At 43.1% G+C, this 27,258-nt stretch overlaps 1 protein-coding gene across 2 annotated transcripts in view; it reads right to left on the bottom strand.

Moving 5' to 3' along the window:
- Positions 1-2,891: 2,891 nt before the first annotated feature.
- Positions 2,892-27,258, bottom strand: part of ZNF41 (zinc finger protein 41) — a 44,216-nt gene continuing 19,849 nt past the window's right edge. For both annotated transcript variants that reach the window (XM_045068405.1, XM_004754943.3), the window contains exons 3-5: positions 14,128-14,254; positions 13,768-13,863; positions 2,892-9,351 (exon numbers count right to left, since the gene is read on the bottom strand). In XM_045068405.1, the coding sequence (XP_044924340.1) occupies positions 7,319-9,351; positions 13,768-13,863; positions 14,128-14,254 (2,256 nt within the window). In that variant the 3' untranslated portion in view covers positions 2,892-7,318. The remainder of the gene's footprint in view (positions 9,352-13,767; positions 13,864-14,127; positions 14,255-27,258) is intronic.

Below are 27,258 nucleotides of genomic sequence, written 5' to 3'. Positions count from 1 at the left end.
GTGGTTCAGTCGTTAAGCATTTGCCTTCAGCTCAGGTCATGATCCCGGGGTCCTGGGATTGAGCCCCGTGTTGGGCTCCCTGCTCCATGCAGGAAGCCTGCTTCTCCCTCTCCCACTCCCCCTGCTTGTGGTCCCTCTCTCTGTGTCTCTCTCTGTCAAATAAATAAATAAATAAATAAATCTATCTTAAAAAAAAAAAGAAAAAGAACACTTGAAACAAATGAAAAAATAGCCTCTCAGCAAAAAAATGGAAAGTCTCATCAAAGATACAGAAATATACATATATAAACCACATGGAAATTTAGAACTGAAAAATACAATAGCCAGGAATGAAGACCTCAAAAGACAAGCTCACTGGGGGAACCAATGAAGGAATCAGGGAGCTGGAAGATAGGAGACTAGAAACTACCCCATCTCAGCAACAGAGAGGAAATAGAATTTTTTAAATGAACAGATCCTCAGGGGACTCGTGAGACAATCACGCAGTATTTAATGATCCTGTCATCCGAGTCCTGGAAGAGAGGAAAACTAGGGCATGACTAAAGAACTACCCAAATAAATAACTGCCAAAAATTTCCTAAATTTGGTATGAGGTAAATTTATAGTTTCAAGAATCTGAGTGTTAATCCGAGAATGTCTTTATTCTTCCTTCATTTTTATTTTTAAATTTTTATTTATTTTTTAAAAGTTTTTTTTATTTTTAAGTTATCTCTACACCCAACATAGGGCTTAAACTCACAACCCCAAGATCAAAGGTCCCATGCTCTACCGACTGAGCCAGCCAGGCACCTCTCTTCCTTCATTTTAAAAACATTTATTTTAATTTGGAAAAGAACCCTTAACAGGAGAGATGCAAAATTTTAAATGTACAATACCTTATTGTTGATTATAGGGTTAATGTGTACATAGTTCACCTCTACTACTATACTATGATGTGTAATGTTGGCATTATGGTTAAGATTATACTATTATATATATTATATATACTGGTGGTCAAATATATTGAGTAATTGAGCTAAAGGCTTTATTTTCCCCCCGATGGAAAATGGCTTGAAGAACTGGACTTCAGTAACCATTAGCTAATTTCTATGATAAATAGTTCATCACAAGTTCAGGTAAATATATTTTGCTGTGAAAGAGCATTGACCAAAGGTTGGGGGGTGGCCTGTATGGTAAATAATTAAAGCTTATTCAAAGAGAAGTCTTGCCTTTGCCTTCAGCTTCTGGAAAATAATCTTTAGGCCCTTGGAATGTCGTGCCTGATAGGAATGTCTTTGTTTACCTGGGGGTCTCATGCCTTCCAGATAGTAACTAGGTGATTTAGGGTGAGGGTCAGAGCCATATGAACAACATAATGAAGTGTGGGGGCTTTGTTGCATGAAGCTTGGCCTCCTGAGGGCTGGAAACCGAAATCAGCCATGTGAGCAGTCAACCATGCCTACATGATGGAGCCCATTGAAGGCTTGAGTACTGGTTGGCAGTACTCCATGCTGTTTTCACTTATCAAGGCCAGGAGAATAATGTCTCCATGGGGAGAGGACAACTGGAAGCTCTTCCTTCCAACTGGAAGCTTACCTTCCAGGACTGTGCTCCATTCCCTTCTTCCCTTGACTGATTTTAATGTCTATCCTCCAGCTGTAATAAAACGTAACTGTGAGTATTAACAGCTTTCGGTGAGTTCTGAGAATCCAGCTAGTGAATTATTGAAACAGAGAGGGTGGTCTTAGAGACCCTTGAACTTGCTGTTGCTGTCATAAGTGAGGGCAGTCTTGTGTGGGGGCTCTTTCCTCTAACTTCTGCACAAGATAAACATAAACATCAACTGAGTTTCTATATACTAGTAATTTAAAGGGGTGCCTGGCTGGCTCAGTCAGTTGAGCATGCAACTCTTGATCTCAGGGATGTGAGTTCAAGTCCCATGTTGGGTGTAGAGAAGCTACTTTAAAAAAAGAAATTTAAGTTAAAAACAACAACAACAACAACCCAATATCACACAATAAAGTAGAAACAAGAAGACATGAAGTAAAAAAGCATGAAAAATATGAAAAACTTAGGGAATAATTTGTCAGAAGATGTGAAAGACCTGTGTACCTTTGGCTAATGTCATCATCCCAGGGTTCTGGGATCAAGTCCTTGCTCAGGGGGGAGACTGCTTCTTTTTCTTCTTCTTCTTCTTTTTTTTTAAAGATCTTATTTATTTATTTGACAGAGAGAGATCACAAGTAGGCAGAGAGACAGGCAGAGAGAGAAGGGGAAGCAGGCCCTTGAGACCAGGGCCTGAGCCAAAGGCAGAGGCTTTAACCCACTAAGCCACCCAGATGCCCCAAGTCCTTGCTGAGGGGGGAGACTGTTTCTGCCTCTGCCTGCTGCTCCCCCTGCTTGTGCTCTCTCTCTGTCTCTCTGACAAATGAATAAAGTCTTTAAAAACAAAACAAAACAAAACCCCAAAATGACAAATGTAATAAAATGTAACAACATTAAAGAATACTTAAGGAAATCAAGAGATTAGGGGCGCTTGGGTGGCTCAGTGGGTTAAAGTCTCTGCCTTCGGCTCAGGTCATGATCCCAGAGTCCTGGGATTGAGCCCCACTTCGGGCTCTCTGCTCAGCAGGGAACCTGCCTCCTCCTCTCTCTCTGCCTGCCTCTCTGCCTACTTGTGATCTCTGTCTGTCAAATAAATAAATAAATAAATCTTTTAAAAAATTGAGAGAGATACCTATTTATGAGTCAGAAAACAGTGTTGTTAAGATTTCAATTATCCCCAAATTGATCTATAGATTCAAATTAATCCAAATCAAAACCACAGCAGCTTTGTTGTTGTTATTGAAATGGACAAACTTACTCTACAATTCATATGGAAATGTAAAGGAGCTAGAACAGGCAAAACAAACTCTGAAAAAGAAAACTTTATTGAGGTATAATTTACATTCCATTATTTAAATTGTACAGTTCAAGGACTTTTTTCAAAACAAAAGTTTATTCTTAAATGTCCAACAGGCTCCAAGACAAGAACAGTTCAGTCTAGCTGTAGGGGCTACAGATGGTACGGCAGGGAATGCAGGTGTTCAAAAAGGAATGGAATTAAGGATCACCTCAATGACCTTCATTAAATTTACCCAGTCATGAAAGCATCACCACAATCAAGTTCTAGGACATCTATATCACCCCAGTAAGATTCCTGTACTAATTTACAGTTAATGACCATTCCCATTTTCACCCCCAGACAACCACTAGTCTACAGATCTTTATAGATTTTTCCGGAAATTCCATAGAAATACAATATACAAATACGATCCTTGATCTTTTGTGTCTTGCTTCTTTCACTTAGCGTAGTATTTTTGAGGTTCACCCATGTTGTAGTGTTTATTAGTGTTTGTTTCCTTTTATTGTTGAATGCATCATATTTTGTGTATCGTTTGCCAGTTGATGAACATTTGGATTGTCTCTACTCTTTGCCTGGTATAAATAATGCTGTTATGAACTGGTGCAAGTGTTTGCGTGAACACATTACGTATCTTTTGGGCAGATCCTAGCAGTGACATCGCTGGGTCCTATGGTAAACTTATGATGAACTTTTAAGGAAAATGACACTTTTCTTAAGTGGTTATACCACTTTAATGCATTTACACCAGAAATGTATGAAAGTTCCTAACTCTCCATGTATTTGCCAACATTTGTTATGATAGTCTTTATTATAACCATTTTAGTGCATGCAAAGGGGTATCTTATTGTGGTTTTCATGAGAATTTCCCTAATAACCAATGATGTTGGGCATTTCTTTATGTGCTTAAGGTCTCTTTAAATCTTTGGCCCATTTTTAAAATGGGTTGTTTGTCTTTTTTTTTTTAATCAAGTTGTAGGAGTTTTTTATATATCCTGCATACAAGTCCTTTATCAGACATAGAACTTACAAATGTTTTCTCCCAGTCTGTTTTGTCTTTTCATTTCCTCGGTGGTGTCTTTTGAAGGACAAACTTTTCGGTTTTGGGTTTGCTGAAGTCCAGTTTATTATTTTTTTCCTTATGGAGCATGTTATTTGTGTCCTATCTAAGAATTTCTTGTCTAAAACAAGGTCACAGAGACTTGTCTCCTGTTTTCTACTAAAACCTTTATAGTTTTAGCTTTTATATTTATGTCTGTGGTCCATTTTGAGTTGTTAGGATGGTGTGAAGCAAGATTTAAATTTATCTTTTTGCATGTGAATATCTAATTATCCCTCCACCAAATGTTGAAAGGGTTTTCTTTCCCCATTGAATTGCTTTCGCTCTTTTGTGGAAAAAAAATAAAGTAGAAACAAGATGTTTACAGTAAGCATGAGGGTTTATTACTGGACTCTATTCTGTTCTGTTGATCTATCCCCATGCCAGTACCGTACTATCTCAATTACTGTAGCTTTATAATAATTTTTAAATTGGTCAACAAATGTCCTCCCTCTTTGTTCTTTGGCAGATTCCTTTTTGCTATTCTTTTTTTTTTTTTAAAGATTTTATTTATTTATTTGACAGAGAGAGGTCACAAGTAGGCAGAGAGGCAGGCAGAGAGAGAGAAGCAGGCTCCCCGCCGAGCAGAGGGCCTGATGCGGGGCTCGATCCCAGGACCCTAAGATCATGACCCGAGCCGAAGGCAGAGGCTTAACCCACTGAGCCACCCAGGTGCCCCAACCTATTTGCTATTCTTGATCCTTTCTACATCTCTCTATATTTTGAAGATTAGTTTATCAGTTTTGGAGAGAAGAAAGCCTGCTCAAAGTTTGATAAAATCGTATTGAATCTGCAGATCATGTGACTTTTCTTCCTCAGCTTATTAATATCATTACATTGAATAATTTTTGAATGTTGATGCAGCCTTGCATCATGGAATAAACCTCACTTGGTCATTATGTATAATTCTTTTATATGTTGTTAGGTTCAATTTGCTAATATTTTGTTGAGGATTTTTACATCTGTATTCATGAGGAATACTGCTCTGTAGTTTGTTATTGTTGTTATGTGTTTATGTGGTGGTATAGCTCAAGTATCAGGGTAATACTGGCCTCACAGACTTGGGGATTGTTCTTTCTTCCTCTATTTTTTGAACGATTTTATGGAGCTTCGATATTATTCTCCTATAAATGTTTAATGCAATTAACCTGTTAAGCCATCTGGCTTTAGGCTATTTTGTGTGGGAAGATTTAAACTTAGTATTTGCTTACTGTGAAGCATGTGAGAACCACGCCTGGGTCTCAGATCTCAGATATCATTAACTGTCTTGGGAGCTGCTATGGTGGAATTGGAAGAAATAAAAATTATAATCACATGGAGATATCACTAGATACTAACATTATGGAGACTATATAAGCTAAAGAAAAAAAAGATGGAAAATACCAAGTGTTAGCAAGAACCTGGAGCAACTAGAACTCATCTACTGCACTGGTGAGAGTGTATATTAGTACAGCCCCGTTAGAAAACTAGTTTTATAAACTAAAGCTGAGCATATGGATACTGTACAATTTGGTGGTTCAAAGCCTGGAAATATGCCTAACAGAGATTCATAAATATGGTCACTAATAAATGGGTACTAAAATATTTATAGCACCACTATTTCCAATAGCCCAAGGCTGCAGACAACCCAAATGTCCACCAACAGTGGAACAGATATACTGTGGTATACTACAATTCACACAATGGAATATATCGTGACCATGAGAATGAATGAATGATCTACAAGGGTATTTAATAAAGTGGATGAACCCTTACTTTACAATGTGAAGGAAACATAGACACTAAAGAGTATATTATTAAAATATGAAATATATTTAATTATTTGACTCAATTTACATAAAATACCAAACAGACAAAACTGATCGATGCTGTTAGAAGTCAGATAGTGTTTATCTTGGGAGTTGAGGGGACGAGGCCTGAAGGGAGAACAGGGAATGCTTCTGGTGTGTTGGGCATGTTGTGTTTCTTGATCTGAGTGTGTGCAGTTTGTAAGAATCCATTGGGCTGTTTGCTTACGATAGCTGCATTTTCTGTCTGCATTATATGTTAATAAAAAGGTTTAAAAATCAGGTAAATTTGCATGTTAGAAAGCCCCTTTTCTTATGAGTATCATAAAAACCATTTAAGGGAAAATGAGAACGTGTCTTTAGATCAGTGTTTTAAAAAAAGCAGTGCTTTTTCTAGAGAAGTCTTCTAGCTGTTCAACTATAATTGTATCTCAGACTAAACAAATACAGTGCAACATGACTTTATCCCATAGCAATCAACACAATTCTGCTCTTCATGTGCTTGTAGAAAATGAATGTATCTTACCAAATTGAAAGAAAAACAAAATCACAATGTTATGTCTTGAAACCCAATTAATCAACCACTCCTTTTAAACAGGAAACCTAAAGAAAGCAGAAGCTTTCAGTAGATGAGGCCAGAAGTCCAGTGTGTCGTGGCTCAGTGTCATTGTTTTAGGGTCAGTTACTAAGGGGATGAGAAGTCTGTGGTCTGTGGGCTACATGAAAGCTAGCTTTTGGTGTACAGGTCAGAAAGTATGCATACCTTTTTTGGATGTGAATCACCTGTGGCCACAGCATGGAAGTAATGAGGGAATAAACTGCCACCTTTAGATGTCTGTAAGGTTTAATAACTATATTCCTGTAACACTGGCTACAGCTATGCCTAATTTGCCAATATATAAAGTCATTAGAATTCCATTTCGTTTTTTAAATATATACTCTGGAGAAGGGAAGAGAAAGAACAGTGCCTCGTGGCCATCTTTTCTGGGTCTTAAATGTCAATAATCACAAAAACTTCTGGCTTCTCCTCACAGATCTGTCTTCCCAGTAGGTTTTTGCCTTGACTTTGGTGCTCCAAGGGAGTTTGGACAATGAACACTTTTCTCCCCACCCGAGACATTAGAAAACAAGGTGGCTGGTATTAAGCACTTCTGCATCCCAGGATATGAAGAACCAATCAGTGCTGAATTTATACAATCCAAAAAGTGAAACATAGGAGATTACAAGTCATCTCCTGGGGTCTGTCTTTCTACTGTTTGCAGGAGCTTGAGGGTCTCCAAAGGACTATGGCCCAAATCCCTTATCAAATTGTTTCCCTCTGCATATAATTGCACATCAACTGGTGGTGCCAGTGTTTCTATTTCCAATTGGCTGAAGGACACTTGGCTTTGTTTGCCTTCTGTTCCCTTAAGCTGTGGGCCATCATGCCCACTCCCCCGCCCCAACCCCACACCCCTGATCACAGCATCTGGCACTCCTCTTCCCTACTCTGAGACCTCTGATGTATCCCCAGGTCTGAGTCCCAGCTGAAGGCCTTTTCAGTCGGTGGCTTTATACTTTTTCTCCACTGTGAGTTTTCTGGTGCTTAATGAGATTCGATCTGTCGGTGAAGGCCTTCTGACATTCTGTACAGGCATAGGGTTTCTTTCCAGTATGAATAATCTGATGCATGCTTAACGTTGCTTTCTGGATGAAGGCTTTCCCGCATTTACCGCATGCATAGTGTCTCTCTCCAGTATGAGATTTCTGATGGATAGTGAGGCGGGACTTCCAAGTGAAGGTTTTTCCGCAGTCGCTACATTTATAGGGTTTCTCTCTAGTGTGGATTTTCTGGTGTGTTATCAGATTGGACCTGTCAGTGAAGGCCTTTCCACATTCGGCGCATATATTGGGTTTCTCCCCTGTGTGAATCTTCTGATGCACACGAAGCTGTGACTTCTTAGTAAAGCACTTTCCACAGTCACTGCACTCGTAAGGCTTCTCCCCGGTGTGGATTCTATGATGTGCAATGAAGTGGGATTTCTGGATGAAGGCCTTCCCGCATTCAGGACAAACGTAGGGTTTCTCTCCTGTGTGGATTCTCTGATGCACACTTAGTGTCGATTTCTGGATGAAGGCTTTCCCACATTCGCTGCATTCATAGTGTCTCTCTCCGATATGAGATTTCTGATGTATTTTGAGGCGTGACTTCCATATGAAGGCTTTTCCACAGCCGTTGCATTTATAGGGTTTCTCTCCAGTGTGCATTTTCTGGTGTTTAATGAGATTTGACTGGTCGCTGAAAGCCTTGCCACATTCAGCACACGTATAGGGTTTCTCTCCAGTATGAGTTTTCTGATGTGTAGTGAGGTTTGTCCTGTGTGTGAAGACCTTTCCACATTCTGTACATATATAGGGTTTTTCCCCTGTGTGAATTCTTTGATGCACGTGGAGCTGTGACTTCTTAGTGAACGACTTTCCGCACTCGCTGCATTCGTAAGGCTTCTCACCGGTATGGATTCTCTGATGTGTGTTGAAGTGGGATTTCTGGATGAAGGCCTTCCCGCATTCAGGGCATACGTAGGGTTTCTCTCCTGTGTGGATTCTCTGATGCATTCTGAGTGCTGACTTTCTGGTGAAGGCTTTCCCACATTCGCTGCACGCGTAGTGTTTCTCTCCCGTATGAGTTTTCTGATGTATGGTAAGGTCTGAATTCTGGGAGAAGCCTCTTCCACACTCACGGCATTCGTATGGTTTTTCTCCCGTATGGATTCTCATGTGTCTAAAGAGATAGGATCTGTGGAAAAAGGCTTTTCCGCATTCACTGCATTTATAGGGTTTCTGCCCAGTATGAATTTTCTGATGTGTAATGAGGTTCGACTTGAGAGTAAAGGCCTTCTCACATTGAGTACATATATAGGGTTTGTCTCCGGTATAAGCACTTTGAGGTACATTAATTGGTGGCTTCTGCCTGAGGGCTTTGTGGCTTTTATGACATTCATGGGATTTTTCCTCAGCATGAATTCTCTGATGCTCAGAGAGATGGGGCTTTTGGGGGAAGCTCTTTACACACTCAGTACATACAGGCAGTTGCTCCCCAGTCTGAATTGTCTGATGGTGGATGAGAGTTTGTTTGTTGCCAAGATGTTTTCCACGTTGATTAATGTCACAGGAATTTGCCCCTGTACTCACAGTCTCAGCAGACGAAGAGCTAGGGGCAAAATTATTATCATTTCCAAAAATCTTATCAAGCTTCTTTGTTGCATTGCTTTTATTATGATTGTGTAAGTTTAAAGTATGCTTCAGACTCTTTCCAAATGGGTCATAGTTACGGAGACTTTTAATTGAAGGAACAAGCTTGGTACTCACATGGATTATTTTTTCAATATTCTTACATTCATAGCCCCTCTCCTTAATCAACACTTTCACATGACTTAAAGGGTGATTCTGGCTCTCCCGATATCTCTCTAGCTGGCTGTTGTTTTGCCACAATTCTTCTAAAATGGAACACAATGGATCTTCTCCTATGGGTTGACCAAATTTCTCACAGTGCAATGAAACTTTCCCAGCAATTCTCTGGTGTTGCTTCCCCCCAATATCTTCATCTAAAAAGAAAAAGAAAAAAGTAAAAATGACACGAAGGACAATTAGCAGAGGGTAGGGGGTACATGTAGTTCAGATGAGGTGAACACAGAAATGGAAGGGCGCCTGGGTGGCTCAGTGGGTTAAGCCGCTGCCTTCGGCTCAGGTCATGATCTCAGGGTCCTGGGATCGAGTCCCGCATCGGGCTCTCTGCTCAGCAGGAAGCCTGCTTCCCTCTCTCTCTCTCTGCCTGCCTCTCCATCTACTTGTGATTTCTCTCTGTCAAATAAATAAATAAAATCTTTAAAAAAAAAAAAAAGAAATGGAAGAGTCCATATGACAATCATGTAAATAGTAATAGTGTAGTCATATAAAATTCTTCTAAAGTGCTTACTACATACGAAATAATTATATACCATTTATAATGCGCCAGGCCCCATTCCCAGTGCTTCACACATAATAGCTCATTTAATCCTCACTAAACCTTAAAAGGCGGCCATCATTACCAACCATGTTTCACAGATGAGAAAACAGCAGCACAGAGGTTATGCGTCTTGCTGAAATCAAATTGCTAAATAAATGAGAGATATGGGATTTGAATCCTGGGGATTCATATCCACTATGGAGGAGGTCTGGACAGTGAGTCTAACCAGAAGAAGAAACCCAAGTCTGTTAAGGGGAATCCTGGCAGGGGAAAGAGAGTTCAGATTATATGTCTTCATTACTTATCAGCTCTAAACTGTTCTAATCTCTTTGCCTTCTCTCGCTTTTCCCTCTGAACCATAGGAGCACCAGCATAAACTTTATGTGCCTCAAAGACACATTCTTCTACATCTATTGGAAACACCGTGCCAACATCAGCCATCTAAATAGTAAATAGATCCCGCGCTCCAACTCTCGGCCAGCTGCAAGTTTTCCTTGGTCCCAGGGATCGATGCTTTCAACAAGTGTCAAATAGGCCAGGGAAAGCCACCTAAGGCAGAAACTGCAAGCTATCCACCAAAAAAAGATTTGCATTTGCCTCTTCTTTTATAGTACTAGAAGGTAGCTGGGCAACCCATTTACCAGCCTTCCTTTGTCTTCACCAGTGAAGTATGAGTAGAAATGACATGTGCAGCTGCCAGGCTGGGACTTAAGACAGTGGGCAACACTCTTCCCCTCTCTCCTTCCCACTGGACTCAACAATGACCCAACATTCACCACACAGCTGACAACGATGCCCTAGGAGATGTCAGAGCAGGGACTTGGAACGTGGTCCCCGAATAGCCTGCTGCGATCAGAGTTGACTTGCTGAACAAATCCATTCATCTCAGACTTTTTAAAAAAATATATTTTTATTTTATTCATTTGACAGACAGAGATCATAAGTAGGTAGAAAGGCAGGCAGAAAGAGAGAGAGAGGAGGAAGCAGGCTCCCCGCTGAGCAGAGAGCCCGATGCAGGGCTAGATCCCAGGACCCTGAGATCATGACCCGAGCCGAAGGCAGAGGCTTTAACCCACTGAGCCACCCAGGCGCCCCTCATCTCAGACTTCTTATACAAAACACGTTATACATTGACACTGAGCTTGTTGTTTTGCTCCTCCGCATATTTAAAATGTTAGCTCTGATTTTAGGACACTTCTCCGGAGGTTATATCTGCTATGAATTTACAAATCAGACATGGTACCACTCACACCGATACTGAATTTGGCATGGTTTTCTTTCAGAACACAAAGACTGAAATTGTTAACATTTCATGCAACTGTCGTCCCTTTCCAAACATAATCTATGGTCCTTGGAATTCCCCTGAACCGACGCTTGAAACCTCCTTCTGAAAGACAGCAAGAGATTCTCCTCTGCCGATCTCCCCAAATTCAATGAATTTAAGTTTGCCAAATAGTTCCCATGCTTTGCTTCAGAAAAATGGAAGAATAAAGGTGCTGGGAACCAACTTATTGCCTCTCAACTCTAAGTTCATGCCTCTTTGCCTGCTCTACAAAGACGGATCTGAGTCTCTTTAAATATCTGTCACAGTGTTGAGCTTTCTCTGGAACACCGGTGGCGGTGGGGCGGCTTTCCAGCAAGTTCCACGAGCATGGCACCTCAGTTACTCTTCTTCCGTGCTCTGGGCCATGGCTGGGCCCCTCAACAAGGTCTAGATTCTTCCCTGGGAAGCAGGGGAGGCTCTTTGGTGGGTGGCCCATTGCAGCCCTAGAGGCACTGGCTGTTCCTTTTATCTGTGGTTCCTTTATTCTTTAGATTTCTCTTTACTTCTACTAGCTAATCTCTTGTCATTTCTGTCTCACCAGAGCTAACGATTCTTTCTTTTTTAAGATTTTATTTATTTATTGACAGAGAGAGACACAGGGAGAGAGGGAACACAAGCAGGGGCAGAGGGAGAGGGAGATACAGGCTTCCTGCTGAGCAGGGAGCCCGATGCAGGGCTCCATCCCAGGACCCTGGGATCATTGACCTGAACTGAAGGCAGAGGCTTAACGACTGAGCCACCCAGGAGCCCCAATAATTCTTTATGTTCTGCTTTCCCTGTTCAAATTTGTACATAGTTTCTCTCTTCTGATCAGCCCCTGAATTGTACAGCAAGAAACAGGCTCTTCATTCTGAGAACTTTCTAAAAACATGGAGGTAAAGGCCTCAGTTACCCAACAGTCTAAAATCTATGCTTTTTTTTTCTGAATTCCTGTGGAAAGAAAGGTGAGGAAAAAGAAAGAGCCATCTATCTTGGACTAAGTGAGCCATTTCACAGAACACCAACATCTGATCACCAGGTGCAAACGTGTCATCTGAAGGGAGAGGGCACAGAATAAAGAGTCAGATTCATGGAACACTGACAAATGTGGGAGACATCAAGAAGATGTCAGAAATGCACAGCAAATGAAACAATCAACAAAATGAAAAAGCAGCAAACGCGAGGCGAGAAGATCTTTGCAAGTCATGTATCTGATCAGGAGTTAATATCCAAATGCTATAAAAAGCTCATACAACTCAATGGCACAAAGCAAGCAAGCCAATTTAAAAAATGGGTAGAGGAACTGAATAGACAGTTTTCCAAAGAAGACACCCAAAGGGTCACTGAAAGTGAACTAATAGAAAGAATGGAATCAGTGAATTCAATCAGGCATAAAATCATCATAATTCAGGCATAAGAAAACACGGAGCCGGTTTTAGGTGGTATCACTAGGAACTGGGAAGATGGGCTGAGAACTGAAAATGGTATTTGCAAAAATGGAAAAGCACTAGGAACTGTAGGGTGACTAAAAAAAAAGGCTGAAAGATTTAAGAAGCACTGACAGAATGTGACAGAATTTGGAAGGTGGGAAGGTGATGTGTGAGATGATGACTCTAATTTCTGACCTACTGAGGGTCAAGAGAAACATCTCATGGGAACTTTCTGGGTAGCTAAATCTAGTACTAAAATACCAGTGAAAACCAGACTGGAGATGTCAAAAGCAGAGTCATCAGAATTTAATACGGATGAATGTGTCCATGTATATGAAGAAAAGACTGGTGAACAGTGGACAGGGCCCTTAGAGCAACCTCATGGCTGGGGGGTATGAGGAAGATGACAAGGCTGGAAAAAGAGGCAAGTAATAAAATATTATGCAGCCGTTTGAAGGAATGAAGCCAGATGAACACACTGTAATATGGACAGACCTTATGGATGAGTGAAAAAAAAGGAACGAACGGAATTAAGACCTGGGGCACAATATAATTTATATGTACTAAAAATAAACTCATAAACCCATACTTCCAGCTTTTAACAGATACCACACAAATTCACAGATAAACACAGTAGCTCCGTTGCCCCTGGAACGAACATGCGGAATTGGAATAAAAGGGAAGAAATGTTAAAATGTCTGAATGTGCAGGGAAAGAATCTAAGAGAAAGGGGGTGGGAGTGGAGTAGGAAGAAAAAACAGATCTTAGATAAGATAAGGTGGTTGGTATGTGATCCAGGATACAGAGATGAGAGACAGCTCTCTCGTCAAAATGCCAAGCAATGAAGACAATGGCTATTTGCAAGAATTGTACTTGGAGAAACTGTTCAGGTATCAAAGGAGCTTCCATGAACTATCTCCAATAAACTATAGAAGTTTAGAACTTTTGGGGCGCCTGGGTGGCTCAGTTGATTAAGCATCTGTTTTTGGCTCAAGACACGGTCCTGGGGTCCTTGGGATAAGCCCGGCATCCGGCTCCTTACTCAGTGGGGAGCCTGCTTCTCTCTGTCTCTCTGTCTCTCTGTCTGCTGCTTCCCTCTCCCCTGCTTATGTGTTTCTCTTGCTCTTTCAGTGGAATAAATAAATAAAATCCCAAGAAAAAAAAGGCAGTTTAGATCTTGCAGGCAGGTTATCTTCACAGCCTCTCAAAGCTATCAGCCTCTTCGAAAAAAAAATGAGATTTGCTTCCATGTCCCCCATCTGCCTGAGTCCCACTCACTCACCTGACCAGCTCTGATGTGGGGTTTCCCCCTCCATTGTCCATGGCCCCTCTCCTTGCTCCAACTTGAAGATGACCTCTGGTTTGGGAACCTGGCACCCTGTTAACAGGACATAGTACAGGATAGGGTCCAGCTGATTGGATTCCAGGGGACCTTCAATGACATTTCCATTTGCTCTCCAGAAAAGTAAGCACATTTCATTGGCAACAGAGTAATAATGAGTGCTGAAAAGGGACTGAAGAGTCCTGGACAGATCAAAGATGACCCCATCACACACTCAAGATGTTCCAGAACACCCAGCAGCTGAGAATGGAAATAGCCACACTCAGGCGCCTGGCAGGCACACAGGGCAGCTGTGCTTACCCACTGAGCGCAGGTGGCTGTAATTCTCCAGCGTCACATCCCGGTACAAGCGTCTCTGAGCAGGGTCCAAGTGCTGCCACTCTTCCTTGCTGAAGTCCACAGTCACATCCTCAAATGACACGGAGACCTGTAACAGCACAGTCCTGTTCAAGGCAACAGGGTCAGCAGGGGGCGGTGGGCGGTGGGGGGAGGGTTGGAAGGAAGGCAAATAGGAAGTCGTTTTTTCATGATGTTTTACCGTAATGTACCACATAGGGCTTTCGCTCAGTACCTGGTTTTGTATTTCATTCTGAGAGAAAAACACTTATTGAAGTAGCTTGACATTCATTGCGTATGTAGTACGTTCATTTGTTTATATAGTCAGTCATAATTTTGCAAACATGAGGATTAAAATAGGCTCTCTTTAAGTCCTCTAGTTAATGTGGGTACTACCTACATTTACTGATTGATCATGTGCCAGACCATGGCAATAGAGAATTGAATAAAATAGAAATCGAATAACAAGAAACACATAGGGGAAAAGGTGAAGCAATAGAGCCTTTAAAGACAATACAGAAAATTCATCCCCAGGTTTTGGCACAAAACAAAACAAAACAAACAGGAAAAAGATGATATAGACAAGTATCTTTATGATCACAGATTAGGAAAATAATTCTCAAACAAGATGCAAAAAAAAAAATTAACCATAATGAAAAAGATTGACATCTGGCTACCATAAATTTTAAAGCTTCTATTCATTTAAAAGGTAGTGTTATAAGAGAAGAAAAGGAAAGCCACCGAATAGAAGATATCTGCAACACCTATTACTGTCAAAGGGTTTATATCTAGAGGACGTAAAGAACTCTTACAAGCCAATAAGAAGATCACGGAGTAGAAAAGTGGGCAAAGCATTTGAACAGGCATTTTACAAAAGGGGAAATTCAAGGTTTCAGTAAACATGAAAAGGGCTTAACCTTAGTAACCAGGGAATGCAAATTTAAACCACAGTGAGGGGCATCTGGGTGGCTCAGTTGTTTGGGCATCTGCCTTCTGCTCAGGTCATGATCCTGGGGTCCTGGGATGGAGCCTTGCATCGGGCTCCCTGCTCAGCCGGGAGCCTGCTTCCCTCTCTCCTGCTCCCTGTGCTTGTGCGCTCTCTCTCTGTCAAATAAATAAATAAAATCTAAAAAAAAAAAAAAAAAAAAAAACCCTTAGTGAGATACCACTATAAAATCCCTAGAATGTCCTCAATGAAAAAGACTGATAGTATGAAGTGTTGAGGAGAATGTGGTGTGATAAGAACTCTCATATTTCTGATGGTGATCTAAATTGGTGCAACTTTGCTGGAAAGCATTTTATCTTTATTGGGTAATGTTAAAGCATGCATACTCGAGAACACAGTGATTCCACTCGTGGCAATATGCCCAACCAGAATATGTGTACATGTGCAAAGGGAGGCATGGCCAAGAATATTTACAGCAGCATTATTCAAAATGTGTGTAATATTTCATGATAAAAAGTTAAAAATTAATAGTAATGAAAAAAAGCAGTGTTCAACATAATAGTAAGAGTATCTATTCTCTGTGTGAAAAATATTAAGAATTTTTTTGGGGGGGTGCCTGGGTGGTTCAGTGGTTGAGCCTCTGCCTTCAGCTCAGGTCGTGATCTTAGGGTCCTGGGATCGAGCTCAGCATGCGGCTCTCTGTTCAGTGGGAGCCTGCTTCTCCCTCTCTCTCTCTGCCTACTTGTGATCTCTCTCTCTGTGTCAAATAAATAAATAAAAACTTATAAAAAAGGATATTTTCGGGGATGCCTGGGTGGCTCAGTTGGTTGAGTGACTGATGCTTTTTTTTTTAAGATTTTCTTTATAAAAACAAAGATTTTATTTATTTATTTATCTGACAGAGAGAGAGAGAGAGACAGCAAAAGAGGAAACACGGGCAGGGGGAGTGGGAGAGCAAGAAGCAGGCTTTCTCCATGTGGGGCTCGATCCCAGGATCCTGGGACCGTGACCTGAACCAAAGGCAGATGCTTGATGACTGAGCCACCCAGGAGCTCCGAGTGACCGATTCTTTTTTTTTTTTTTTTAAAGATTTTATTTATTTATTTGAGAGAGAGAGAGATCACAAGTAGGCAGAGAGGCAGGCAGAGAGAGAGGAAGGGAAGCAGGCTCCCTGCTGAGCAGAGAGCCCGATGCGGGACCCGATCCCACGATCCTGAGATCATGACCTGAGCCGAAGGCAGTGGCTTAACCCACTGAGCCACACAGGCGCCCTGACCGATTCTTGGTTTTGGCTCAGGTCATGATCTTGGGGTCATGGCTTGTATCAGGCTCTGCATTCAGTGCCAAGTCTGTTTGAGATTCTTTCTCTCCCTCTCTCTCTGCCCTTCCTCCCACTTGTGCTCCCTCTCTCTAAATAAACCAATAAAAAAAACTTTAAAAAAGAATATCTTCTTAGTGCCTTTTATTTGCATAATCCCTAAGCATATTACACCCCCCAGACCCTTGTGCCACACACACACACACACACACACACACACACACACGACCCAAGACCAGTTTTCTGGCTAGGGAGATCTGGGGAGTTGGGGGAGAGAACCATGTGAATGTATTACCTATTCAAAAATTAAGTTAAAAATCACCAATGGGACCAAAGTGGAATAGACATAATTCTCTCTATTTCTCCTGCTGAGTACAGCTAAAATCCCAGGACATTATATATAAAACAAAGATAAGGGTACTCTGTAAGTTGGAGAGACGGAGGCAAACTTGCCATGGTTGTCGGAACCTGAGGAATGCCACAGTGGTGATTTCCTCATTTTCTTTTTGCCCCACATATCTTGGACTAGGTGCTAGAGAAACTGGCAACCTAGAATGCCAACTGGCATAGACTGAAAACAGCCCCAGGAAAGCCTGCTTTCATGAGTTCAAGTACCAGGGAAAAGGCAATGTAGCAAGAGAGAAAAACTTCAATGATACTGCCCTGTTCCAGCCAAGTATCACGGAAAAGAACTGTGCTCCTACTCCCATTCTCATCAGCAAAGGCTGAATGGGGAGCCTAGATTTTCATCCCAGCCTGGGGGTAACGAGACCCCTTGCCCATAGTATCACTTTAGGCCACGTGGGGCCCTTGGACTTCCAACCCCACTTGACAACAAGGTGTCGTCTGCCTTCCCTCCAAGGTGGTGTCAGACGTTGTGTGCAGGAAGGCCTGAAATCCTACCCTTGCCCACTAGCAACAAGGTGCTTGTCTCCTTCTGGGGTGTCAAAGGAGGTCAACTGGGGAACCTCAACTTTACATCCACCTGGCAATAAGCATTTTTCAGAATCCTCTTCAGAAGAAGAAGATTCTTCCTTTCTAGCAGAACAGTGTCAGAGGAGACCTGTTAAACATAGCATTTAAATAAAATCTAGACTGTCATAGTTCCCAAAATATCCAGGACATAACTGAAAAATCAGGCATCATGAGAAGAAGCAGAAAAATCGCGACTGAAATGAGAAAAGACAATCAAGAGATACCAACATTGAGATAACACAGATGTTAGAACTATCTGACAAGAATTTTAGAGCAGCTATCATAGAAATGTTTCAACATACTCAAAAGAAATTTGAGAATAGAAAGTCTTAGCCAAGAAAGAAAAGATACAAAGACAAACTGAATGGAAATTTTAGAACCTAAAAATACATTGACAAAATTTAAAACTCCACTGGGTTCAACAGGAGAATAGAGAGGACAGAGGAAAGAATCTGAGAACTTGACAATGGAACAATGGAAATGATCCAATATGAACAGAAAGGAAAATTGGCTGGAAAAAAAAATGAACAGAGCCTCAGGGACCTGTGAGACAGTAATAGAAGATCTGGCATTTGTGTCATCAGAGTCCCAGAAGGAGAGGAGAACAAGTGTGGGGCTGAAAAAATATTTGAAGAAACTGGCTGACAATTTCCCAAATTTAACAAAAATTATCAACTTACAAGTTTCAAGAAGCTGAGGAAAACCCCTAGAGGAAAAGCCAAAGAAATCTATACCAAGACACTTTACAATCAGACTTAAGAAAACTAAAGACAAAGAAAAAAAATCTTAAAATTAGCTAGAGAGAAACCACAACTTACTTATGGGCAGAAAACAAAGTGACAACAGATTTCTCATCAGAAACCATGAAGGAGGGGCACCTGGGTGGCTCAGTGGGTTAAAGCCTGTACCTTTGGCTCAGGGTCATGATCCCAGGGTCCTGGGATCAAGCCCCACATGGGGCTCTCTGCTCAGCAGGGGGCCTGTTTCCTCCTCTCTCTCTGCCTGCCTCTCTGACTCCTTGTGATCTCTGTCTGTAAAATAAATAAATAAAATCTTTAAAAAAAAGAAAAAGAAAGAAACCATGAAGGAGAGATGCAAATGGCACAACATTTTTCTTCCCAAATATTTATTTATTTATTTATATTGGTGGGGGGGGCAGAGAGAGAGAGAATCCTCAGGCAGACTCCCCACTGAATGCAGAGCCTGATGCAGGGCTTGATCCCAGGACCCTGAGATCATGACCTGAGCCAAAATCAAGCATCAGCTGCCTAACTGACTGAGCCACCGAGGTACACTGGCACAACATTTTTAAGTACTCAAAGAAAAGATCTGTCGACCCTGCCATATCTGGCAAAACTACCCCTAAGAAATGAAGTAGTAACAGGCATGTAGGTGGCTCAGTCATTTAAGCGGCTGACTCTTGATTTCGGCTCGGGTCATGATGTCAGGGTAATGAAATCGAGCCATGCATTGGGCTCCGTGCTGGGCATAGAGCCTGCTTAAGGATTCTCTCTTTCCCTCTCCCTCTGCCTCAGCCCCCTTCCCTGCTCCCCCACCCCCCAATAAAAAGAAATGAACTGGTAATGGCCAATAAATACATGACAAGGTGCTCAGCGTCATTAATGATCAGGGAAATACAAATCAAAACGATGATGAGATACTACCTCACACCCACTAGGATGGCTGGAATCAAGACGTCAGAAAATAGCAAGTGTTGGTGAGAACGTGGAGAAATTGGAACCTTCATATATTGCCGGGGGAGTGTAAAATGGTGCAGCTGCTTCGGGAAACAATCTGGCAGCTCCCCAAATGACTGCATATAGCTACCATTTGACCCAGCAATTTCATTCCTAGGTACATGCATCCTCAAGAGAAATGAAAATATACAGCCGTGGGGGCGCCTGGGTGGCTCAGTGGGTTAAAGCCTCTGCCTTTGGCTCAGGTCATGATCCCAGGGTCCTGGAATCGAGCCCCGCATCGGGTTCTCTGCTCAACAGGGAGCCTGTTTCCTCCTCTCTCTCTGCCTGCCTCTGCCTACTTGTGATCTCTGTGTGTCAAATAAATAAATAAAATCTTAAAAAAAAAAAGAAATATATGGCTGCATAAAAACACATACACATATGTCGAGAGCAGCATTACTCATAAGAGTTAAAAGGTGGATATCACGCCGGCGTACGTCAGTTGACAAAGGGATCAACAAAACACAATACATCTATACAATGGCATATTATTCAGCCATAAAAAGGAATAAAATAATGGACACATGTTACAACAGGTACATGTCCAATGTGCTAGACTTCTTCCCTATCTGTATCTACGTACAAACTAACCCACCTATAGAGACTGGAGACTTCCTACTTTATTCTTCAAGTTATATATAACCTATTACTACCATTATTTATTTTGCTACTCAAATTGTCCCAGATTTGACCAGAGGGAGTTCCTTGAAACATTATGCTATGTGAAAGAAGCCAGACACAAAGATCACAGAATATATGAGTCCATTCATGTGAACTGTCCAGAAGAGTGAAGTCTATAGAGACAGAAAGTGTATGAGTGGTTGCTGGGGTTGGGGGAGGCAGGGAACGGGGGTGGAGGGGTGGGGAGGAGTGACGGCTGCAGGAAATGGGGCTTCTTTTTGAGGTGATGAAATTGTTGTGAAATGGATTGTGTGAAGCTGTAATTAAGAAAGAAATGAAAAGGAAACCAAGATATTCTCAGGTGAAGGAAAATCTGTGGCCAGCAGACCTACCCTAAGTGAATGGCCAATGCAAGTTCTGTGAACAGAAAGGAGGTAATAAGAGAAGGAATCTCGGAGCATCAGGAAGGAAGATAAAATGGAAAAAGTAAAAATACAAGTAAACACAATAAACATTCCTCCTCCTCTCGGGTTTTCTAAATTACATTTGCAGGTCAAAGCAAGACGTTTACCTTGTCTACTGTGGATTTCCATGTATGTAGGGGAAATATTTAAGACAACTGTATTATAATATAATCTGGTAAGGGTAAAGGGATTTAAAGGTAACTGAGTCTTCTATGCTTCATTCTAACTGGTAACATGTCAATGCCAGTGACTTATTTGGTGATGGAATTGTTCTGTACCTGTATTATTGCACAAGAATCAATACATGGGGGTGCCTGGGTAACTCAGTTGGTTGGGCGACTGCCTTCGGCTCAGGTCATGATCCTGGAGTCCAGGGATCGAGTCCCGCATTGGGCTCCCCGCTCAGCAGGGAGTCTGCCTCTCCCCCTGACCTTCCCCCCTCATGCTCTCTCTCCCTCTCTTTCTTCCAAATAAGTAAGTAAGTAAGTAAATAAATAAATAAATAAAATCTTTAAAAAGGAAGAATCAGTACATGAATGGCAGAGAACTACACACACACACTGTAGCAATGTCAGTTTCCTGTTTGTGATACTCAGTGATGCAGGATGTAACCACTGGCAGAAACTGCGTGAAGGGTTACATGAGACCTCTCTCCATCTTTGCAACTTCCAGTAAATCTATAATTATTTCAAAAATAAAAAGTTTTAACAAGCTACCAATATTATCCTCAGAAGGACTGGAGTAGTGAGCACACCAGAAAATATCAGAATGCATTCATTTCTTTCCTCCCTGCCTACCTACAAACCTATCTACCTATTATATGGGCTGGTGACTTCCTACTTTATTCAGTGGGTTATAATCTATTGCTATCATTTTTTATTTTGCTACTCAAATTGTCCAATTTGGCCACAGGGCGTTCCCTCCAGGTGGCTCCTGTGTCATTTTGACATGGCCTCATCTTTTAAGCACTCTATTACTTTTCAGTACAATGAGTTCTTTCACGATCATTTTGTACTCTCTGCTCTAAACCTGGAATCAGTCATTTCTCCAAGAAGCTCTGGTTCCCATTAGTGATGAATGACAAGTCAAGGTGTGCTCATTGTGCCTGGCGTGTAATTGTATTTTCAGCAGTCAGAGCGAGGGCTCTTCTTCCTTGGAATGCCTACTAATCAATGCGGAAGAAATGATGGGATTAGAAAAACGTCATTAGGGAAACAGCAGAGTAATTAATTGTTAGAGGCAAGAATTGTCACTGGATGCATGAGAAATAGGATATTTACATAGCCTCAAAGCATCTCCCCACAAAATAGTTATTACACAGGGAAAGACAGTCACGTTACAGAACCTGACAGACACTGTCTCAGTCATAGTGAACAAAGTTAATATTATCAATGAAATCTAAATTGATATTGAATGCCTACTGACACGAAGCACTGAGAAGAACACAGCACTGTTTCTGTGATACTCCTGAGCGAAAAAAGGAATGACCTAAATCTGATTATGAGGAAGCAAGAAACAAATCCAAGTTGAGGGACATTCTTCCAAACGGTCCATGTCCTGAAAGCCAAGGAAAGGCTGAGGCACTCTTCCGGATCCAAGACTAAAAGGACATGCCAAGGAAATGTAATAAATGAACCTGGATTGGATCCTGGGCCAGGGGAAAATGCTATAAAGGCCCTTCTTGTGACAGCTGGGGAAACTGTATATTATACGTTCCAGATTAGATAATTAGGTAATACATGCTATGTTAGCCCCTTATCAATGTGAAATGTCTTCTTTCCGAAAACTGTACTGTGGTTACGGAAGACAATGTCCTTGTTCTTAAGAGATTCGCCTTGAAGTATTTAGGGGTAAATACTAAAAACCGTGTCTGCAAATTCCTCTCGAGCAGTTCAGAAAATAAAGTTTTAAATATAGGTGTGTGTATACACATAGACACGAACTTACAAACACACAGGCATACATCAAGAACGGAATGAAAGCAAATGTGGCAAAATGTTAACGGGTTATTTTGGATGCAGGGGTACATAGTTTTTTGTGCTGTTCCAGTAATTTCTCTTCCATTTTTAAAATTATTTCAGAAGAATCAAAAGTTAAAAACAAAAAACCAAAGCTTTGAAACTCCTCGTGGAAAATTTAGGCCTCGGGTGAGGATTTCCTAAAGGACAGAGAATATGCGTTGTTGGGTATCAAAGAAAAAACCTAATGATTTGACTCTTTGGAAGTGAAGAAGCTTTATTTGCCGAAAGCCCCTCTGGCCTCTGGGAGCCCAGGTTGGCCTCCCCTTGCTGGCGAATGATCAGGGGCACCAAGCGTGCAGGAACTCACAGTACCTTCTCCAGCACCAGTAGCTTCTGGAGGCAGCAACACAAACTCTGGGCCGAGCCCAGCACTTGGAGCATCGCCCCCGCCCCAACCAAGCCAGCACTCCTGAGCACAGCCCTGAGGGTTGCTGAGAGGAGGACCTTCACTTGAGCCCCCAGGAACACACCCACCTGTACCACCTTCATCACCCAAGGGCAGTCAACGAGGGGGAACCCTGGGGTCAGGCTTGCGGGAAGCTCTCATTCTTCCCGCCCATCCTCTGGAGCAGCTTGCCAGCTACCCCGAGGGCAGAGGGGCAGGTGTGTGGCCAACACGGGGAGGGGGGGCCCTCAGGAGGCGGGACATGCGTGGCTATTCACCAATCAGTGTTCAAGAATGAAAATACTCTCTCATTTGGCACTGTTCAACATTTTAACAACTCCAGTGGCCCAAGCTAGTGGACAAAAGACCATCCTCAGTCAGTCCCTCCCTCCTTGGGAGTCATGAAGGCCCAGGCCCCGTCTGCAGGAAAAGTGTACAAAGCCCATGACAGGCATAAGATAAATATACACAAAGTATACTGCCCACAGATGCCCGTCTTTGCTCCCCTTCCCCACAAAAATAGCAGCTTTGGGAGGGGGATTTTGGCGCCAGAAATCTGGGGAGAAAGTTGCTAACACAGACTCGCCCAGATTTCAGCCTCACCCGCCACCTATGAAAGGGTTTGATTTCCTGTCCCATTTATACCAGGCAGGATGGCACGCCTACCACCACCAGGACCCCTGCAAGGACTTCCTCATCTGAGGTGAGGATCCCCACTCTAGCTCCTCGCGGCTCTCCTGTCTCCCTTCGGGATCATCTGAGCCACACACTACAGGCTCTCATCCCGGGGGCCCTGCTGGGCTGCCAGGACTGACTACTCACTGTCCGTTGTGTTTCCTGGCCCTCAGCTTCCGCCCTTCCCGCAGCCGGCTTAGGTCTCCATACCCCCACTTCTGGACTTGCCTCACTCCTGTCGCTGAACACTTCCACATCCCCTCCTGTGATATGACCCGGCCCTCCAATACCCTGTCCCAGCCTAGCAGAAGGGCTTCCGTGGTGCTTATGGGGCTGGCTGAAAGTGCGCAGCGAGTTCTTGGCTCCCTGGGCCCTCACCAGAGGCCAAAGACCCAGCCTCTGTGTGTGTTTGCCTTTGGCTGGGGTTGCTTTGATCTTCCCGGCTCCCTCTGGCCGTTCCCTGTTCCCTTGGACTGTTCTCATACCCCTCCAGGGCTCCCTCTGGGTTTCCCCTGCTTCCCCTGCCCACTCCTGTCTCTTCTCCCTGCTGCTCCCTCTGCTGGTCCTTATTCCCTCAGCGTCAGTCCTCATCGGACTGCCTTGGTCCCTCTGTTTACTGTTCCCTCTAAATGTTGCTTGCTCCTTCTGAGTGCCCTTTGGTCTCTTTCCGAATCGTCCCTGGGTTCCTCTAACTGTCCCATGCCTCCTGTTTCTTCTTCCTTCTGATGCTCCCTGGTGCCTCTGACTGTCCTGTGTTTCCTCTGACAGTTTTCCCTCTAGCTGACCTTAGTCTGTGGCATCATTCTTCTGATGGCGCCCTAGTCCATCTGGCTGTTCCCTGGTCCTGATGAGCTTTTCTTATTCCTTCTACTTGGCACAGACTGACTGCCCTTTGAGGCCCCTGACTGCTGTCTGGTCCCAGTTCTTCCCTGTGCCTTCAGCAAATCCAGAATGCATTTTTAATATACTCTCACTTGACACTCCTGCATCTGGTTTGGGGAGGTGGCAGGGGGCACTTTGCAGACAGCTGGTCAACCCGGCTCCTAGCCTAGACTCTTGACCACCAAAGTCTACCAGTTCTGGGTGCTCCGCCATGCTTGATTTTGGACTTTCCTTTCTCCATCACTTACATCATGTCTATTTGCTGGCTCTTCTGTTTCCTGGGTAGGGTGACCAACTGTTTCATTTGCCCAGGACTTTCCCTATTTTTGTACTGAAATCCCTGATCCCAGGAAACCCTGTCACCCTATTCCAGGGAACTCTGGCTGTTCCTCAGTCTCTCCCTGGCTTCTGCAACTGGCCCTTAACCCCGGTGCCTGTTACATGGGGCCTCTCGCTGCTAACTGGCCTCAGGAATGCCTACTATGCCTTCCTGCTATTCTCTAGTCCCTCTAGCTGTTCTCTGGTCCATCAAGCTGCTCTCCAACACCAGATAAGCTTTTAATGGCCACTTTGTGGTTTCTAGTCCCCTGGTTAGCCCCGGGGACCTCCAGGAGACACCCTGTGCCCAGTACAGCTTTGCTGTTCCCTCTGGCTGTTCCTGGACCCAGAGACTTCCTTGTTCCGTGTGGCTCCTGATGTCCTCAGCCTGGGAGGCCTTTCCCTGTCTTTCCACCTGTCCCATGGGCCTGTCCCCTCCCCACCCTTCCCCGTTTATAGCCTCGGCAGCTGGTCCCTGCTCCTCTGGCTGCTATCCACTCCCTTCCCATTCTTTCCTATTTTTTTCTGTTCCCTGGAGCCTCTACCTTTCCCTATCCCCTTGGATTCTTCCCTAAGCCCTGGTGCCTTGTGAAGCTGCTTGTCCCACAGGCTCTTGCCCAGAATGCCAAACCTATCTACTTTTTTTAAAAAGATTTTTTTAAAAAGATTTTATTTATTTATTTGACAGACAGAGATCACAAGAAGGCAGAGAGGCAGGCAGAGAGAGAGGAGGAAGCAGGCTCCCTGCTGAGCAGAGAGCCCAATGCAGGGGGCTTGATCCCAGGACCCTGGGATCATGACCTGAGCTGAAGGCAGAGGCGTTAACCCACTGAGCCACCCAGGTGCCCCTCTACTTTTTCCATTTTAGCCAAATTTTGTTTTCCCATCCCTCTGGATGGTCTCTGCTCCTCTGGCTGCTATCTACCTTCTGGTCCCTCCTCCTATTTTGCGATCCCTCTTATTGTTCTTGGACCTGCTGGCTTTTCCCTGCTCTCTACTTCTCCAGTCCCCATGACTATTTGTTGGTCTCTCCGCTGCCCCTGGCTTCTGGGCTTCTGTTTCCCGTTTCCTCTGTTCCACTGCACTCTCATCTGTCCCCTGGGTCCCTTGGCTATCCTCCATCTCCAGGGAGAACACCAGGGTCCCTTCAGCTGTTCCTCATCCCTCTTTCTCTTACTGACCCTTCTGCCTATTTTCCAGGTTCAGCCACTATTTCCTGGTCCCGCTGGCTGTTCCCTACACTCTTATTGGTTCTTTGGCATATCTGCCCATTCCCTGCTTCCTGACGTCTAACGAAAAAAAACAAAAAACCCAACAAATAAATAAGTGAATAAATAACATTCAACAGTGTCTTGGTCATTTCCATCTCTTCTTGAAAAGGGTCAGAGGTCTGTGGTTAGGAAGGAAGGGATGAATGGAGAAATGTACCCTGTAGAGCCCAGAATCTTTCATCTAGAAATTCCCACACACTGGCTGGGCAAGAGGCCACCTGCGGAAAGACTGGGGAGGAGTACTTTGTTGTGGGCCCAAACTGTGGGTCTGTGATTGATAGGATGGAGCCTATACATTTCCCTGGGTGGAAGGAAGGGCACTATGGTTAGGCGGCAATTTGTTTACCATTCGACAACTTCATACCTTTGACCCAAATATAATTTCAGTGATGTGAGCAAAAGATTCAAGTGCAGGAATTTTCCCACAGTAGTGTTGGTCACAACAGAAAATCTGGAACACCCTAAATACACATACAGCGGATTGGTTAAATTAATTCAAGTTTATCCAAAGGACATAATGCTATGTGTTATGCAGACAGGAAGATAAAATATTTAATGCCCAGAAAATCATGTTAAGCTGACAAATGAAAAAGGAGGCAACCAAATACTGTGATTCCATTTTTAAACTTAAGCTACAGGATGTATCCGTGTCTGGTATGCGTGCACAGACACAGTCCTGAACATACACCCACATACATGCACGCATGTGCGTACAAAGGAAAAATGAACTGAAAGGAAATGTAGCTGAATGTTAACAATGGTTAACTTTGGGTGATGCTGGAATTACAAGTAATGTTTCATTCTCTTCTATTTGTTTACCTGTGTTTCTAACATTTTATCGTGGTATAATGAAATTATGAAACAATAAAAATCAAAATAATTTTTTAAAGTTTAATATCCTAGTGACCACGAGACCCTGAGCCTCTGTGACCAGAAGCCTGTCCCAGAAGCCTGTCCAAGAGGTGACAGCACCCACAGGAAGATCTGAAACAAGGAGCTGTTGGGCAGGGTCTGGCTTTCTCATCTCCTTCCCCTGTTTACAGATTCTCAAGGGGAACATTTATTTTTCTTTTTATTTTTTTTAAATTATTTATTTGAGAGAGAAAGAGAAGGAACATAAGTGGGGTGGGGGGTGGAGGGGCAGATGGAGAGGGAGAAGCAGACACAGGGCTCGATCCCAGGACCTGGACATCATGACTTGAGCTAAAGGCAGGCGCCCAACAGACTGAGCCACCCAGATGCTCAAAGGGAAACTGTAGTGGGCAACTTGGTCTTGGCTGTGGTGTGGTGAGGGTGGAGGACCCATTCAGGAGACCTGGTTCCAGTCTAACACTGTTACTCAAAATCCAAGGGGCCTGGGTAAGTCATGTCCATTCTCGGGCCATTTTACACCTTTGAAAGGAAGAGGAAGAACTAGAAGGACGCTGGATCCTGTTGTTGTCCTATTACCCTGCCATCTTCTCAGTTCCAGAGAAAAGGG

Source organism: Mustela putorius, unplaced genomic scaffold (genome assembly GCF_011764305.1).
Source record: "Mustela putorius furo isolate JIRA1106 unplaced genomic scaffold, ASM1176430v1.1 tig00003903_pilon_pilon_pilon, whole genome shotgun sequence".
Lineage (NCBI taxonomy): Eukaryota > Metazoa > Chordata > Mammalia > Carnivora > Mustelidae > Mustela > Mustela putorius.
This window is presented reverse-complemented; position numbering and strand designations above follow the sequence as displayed.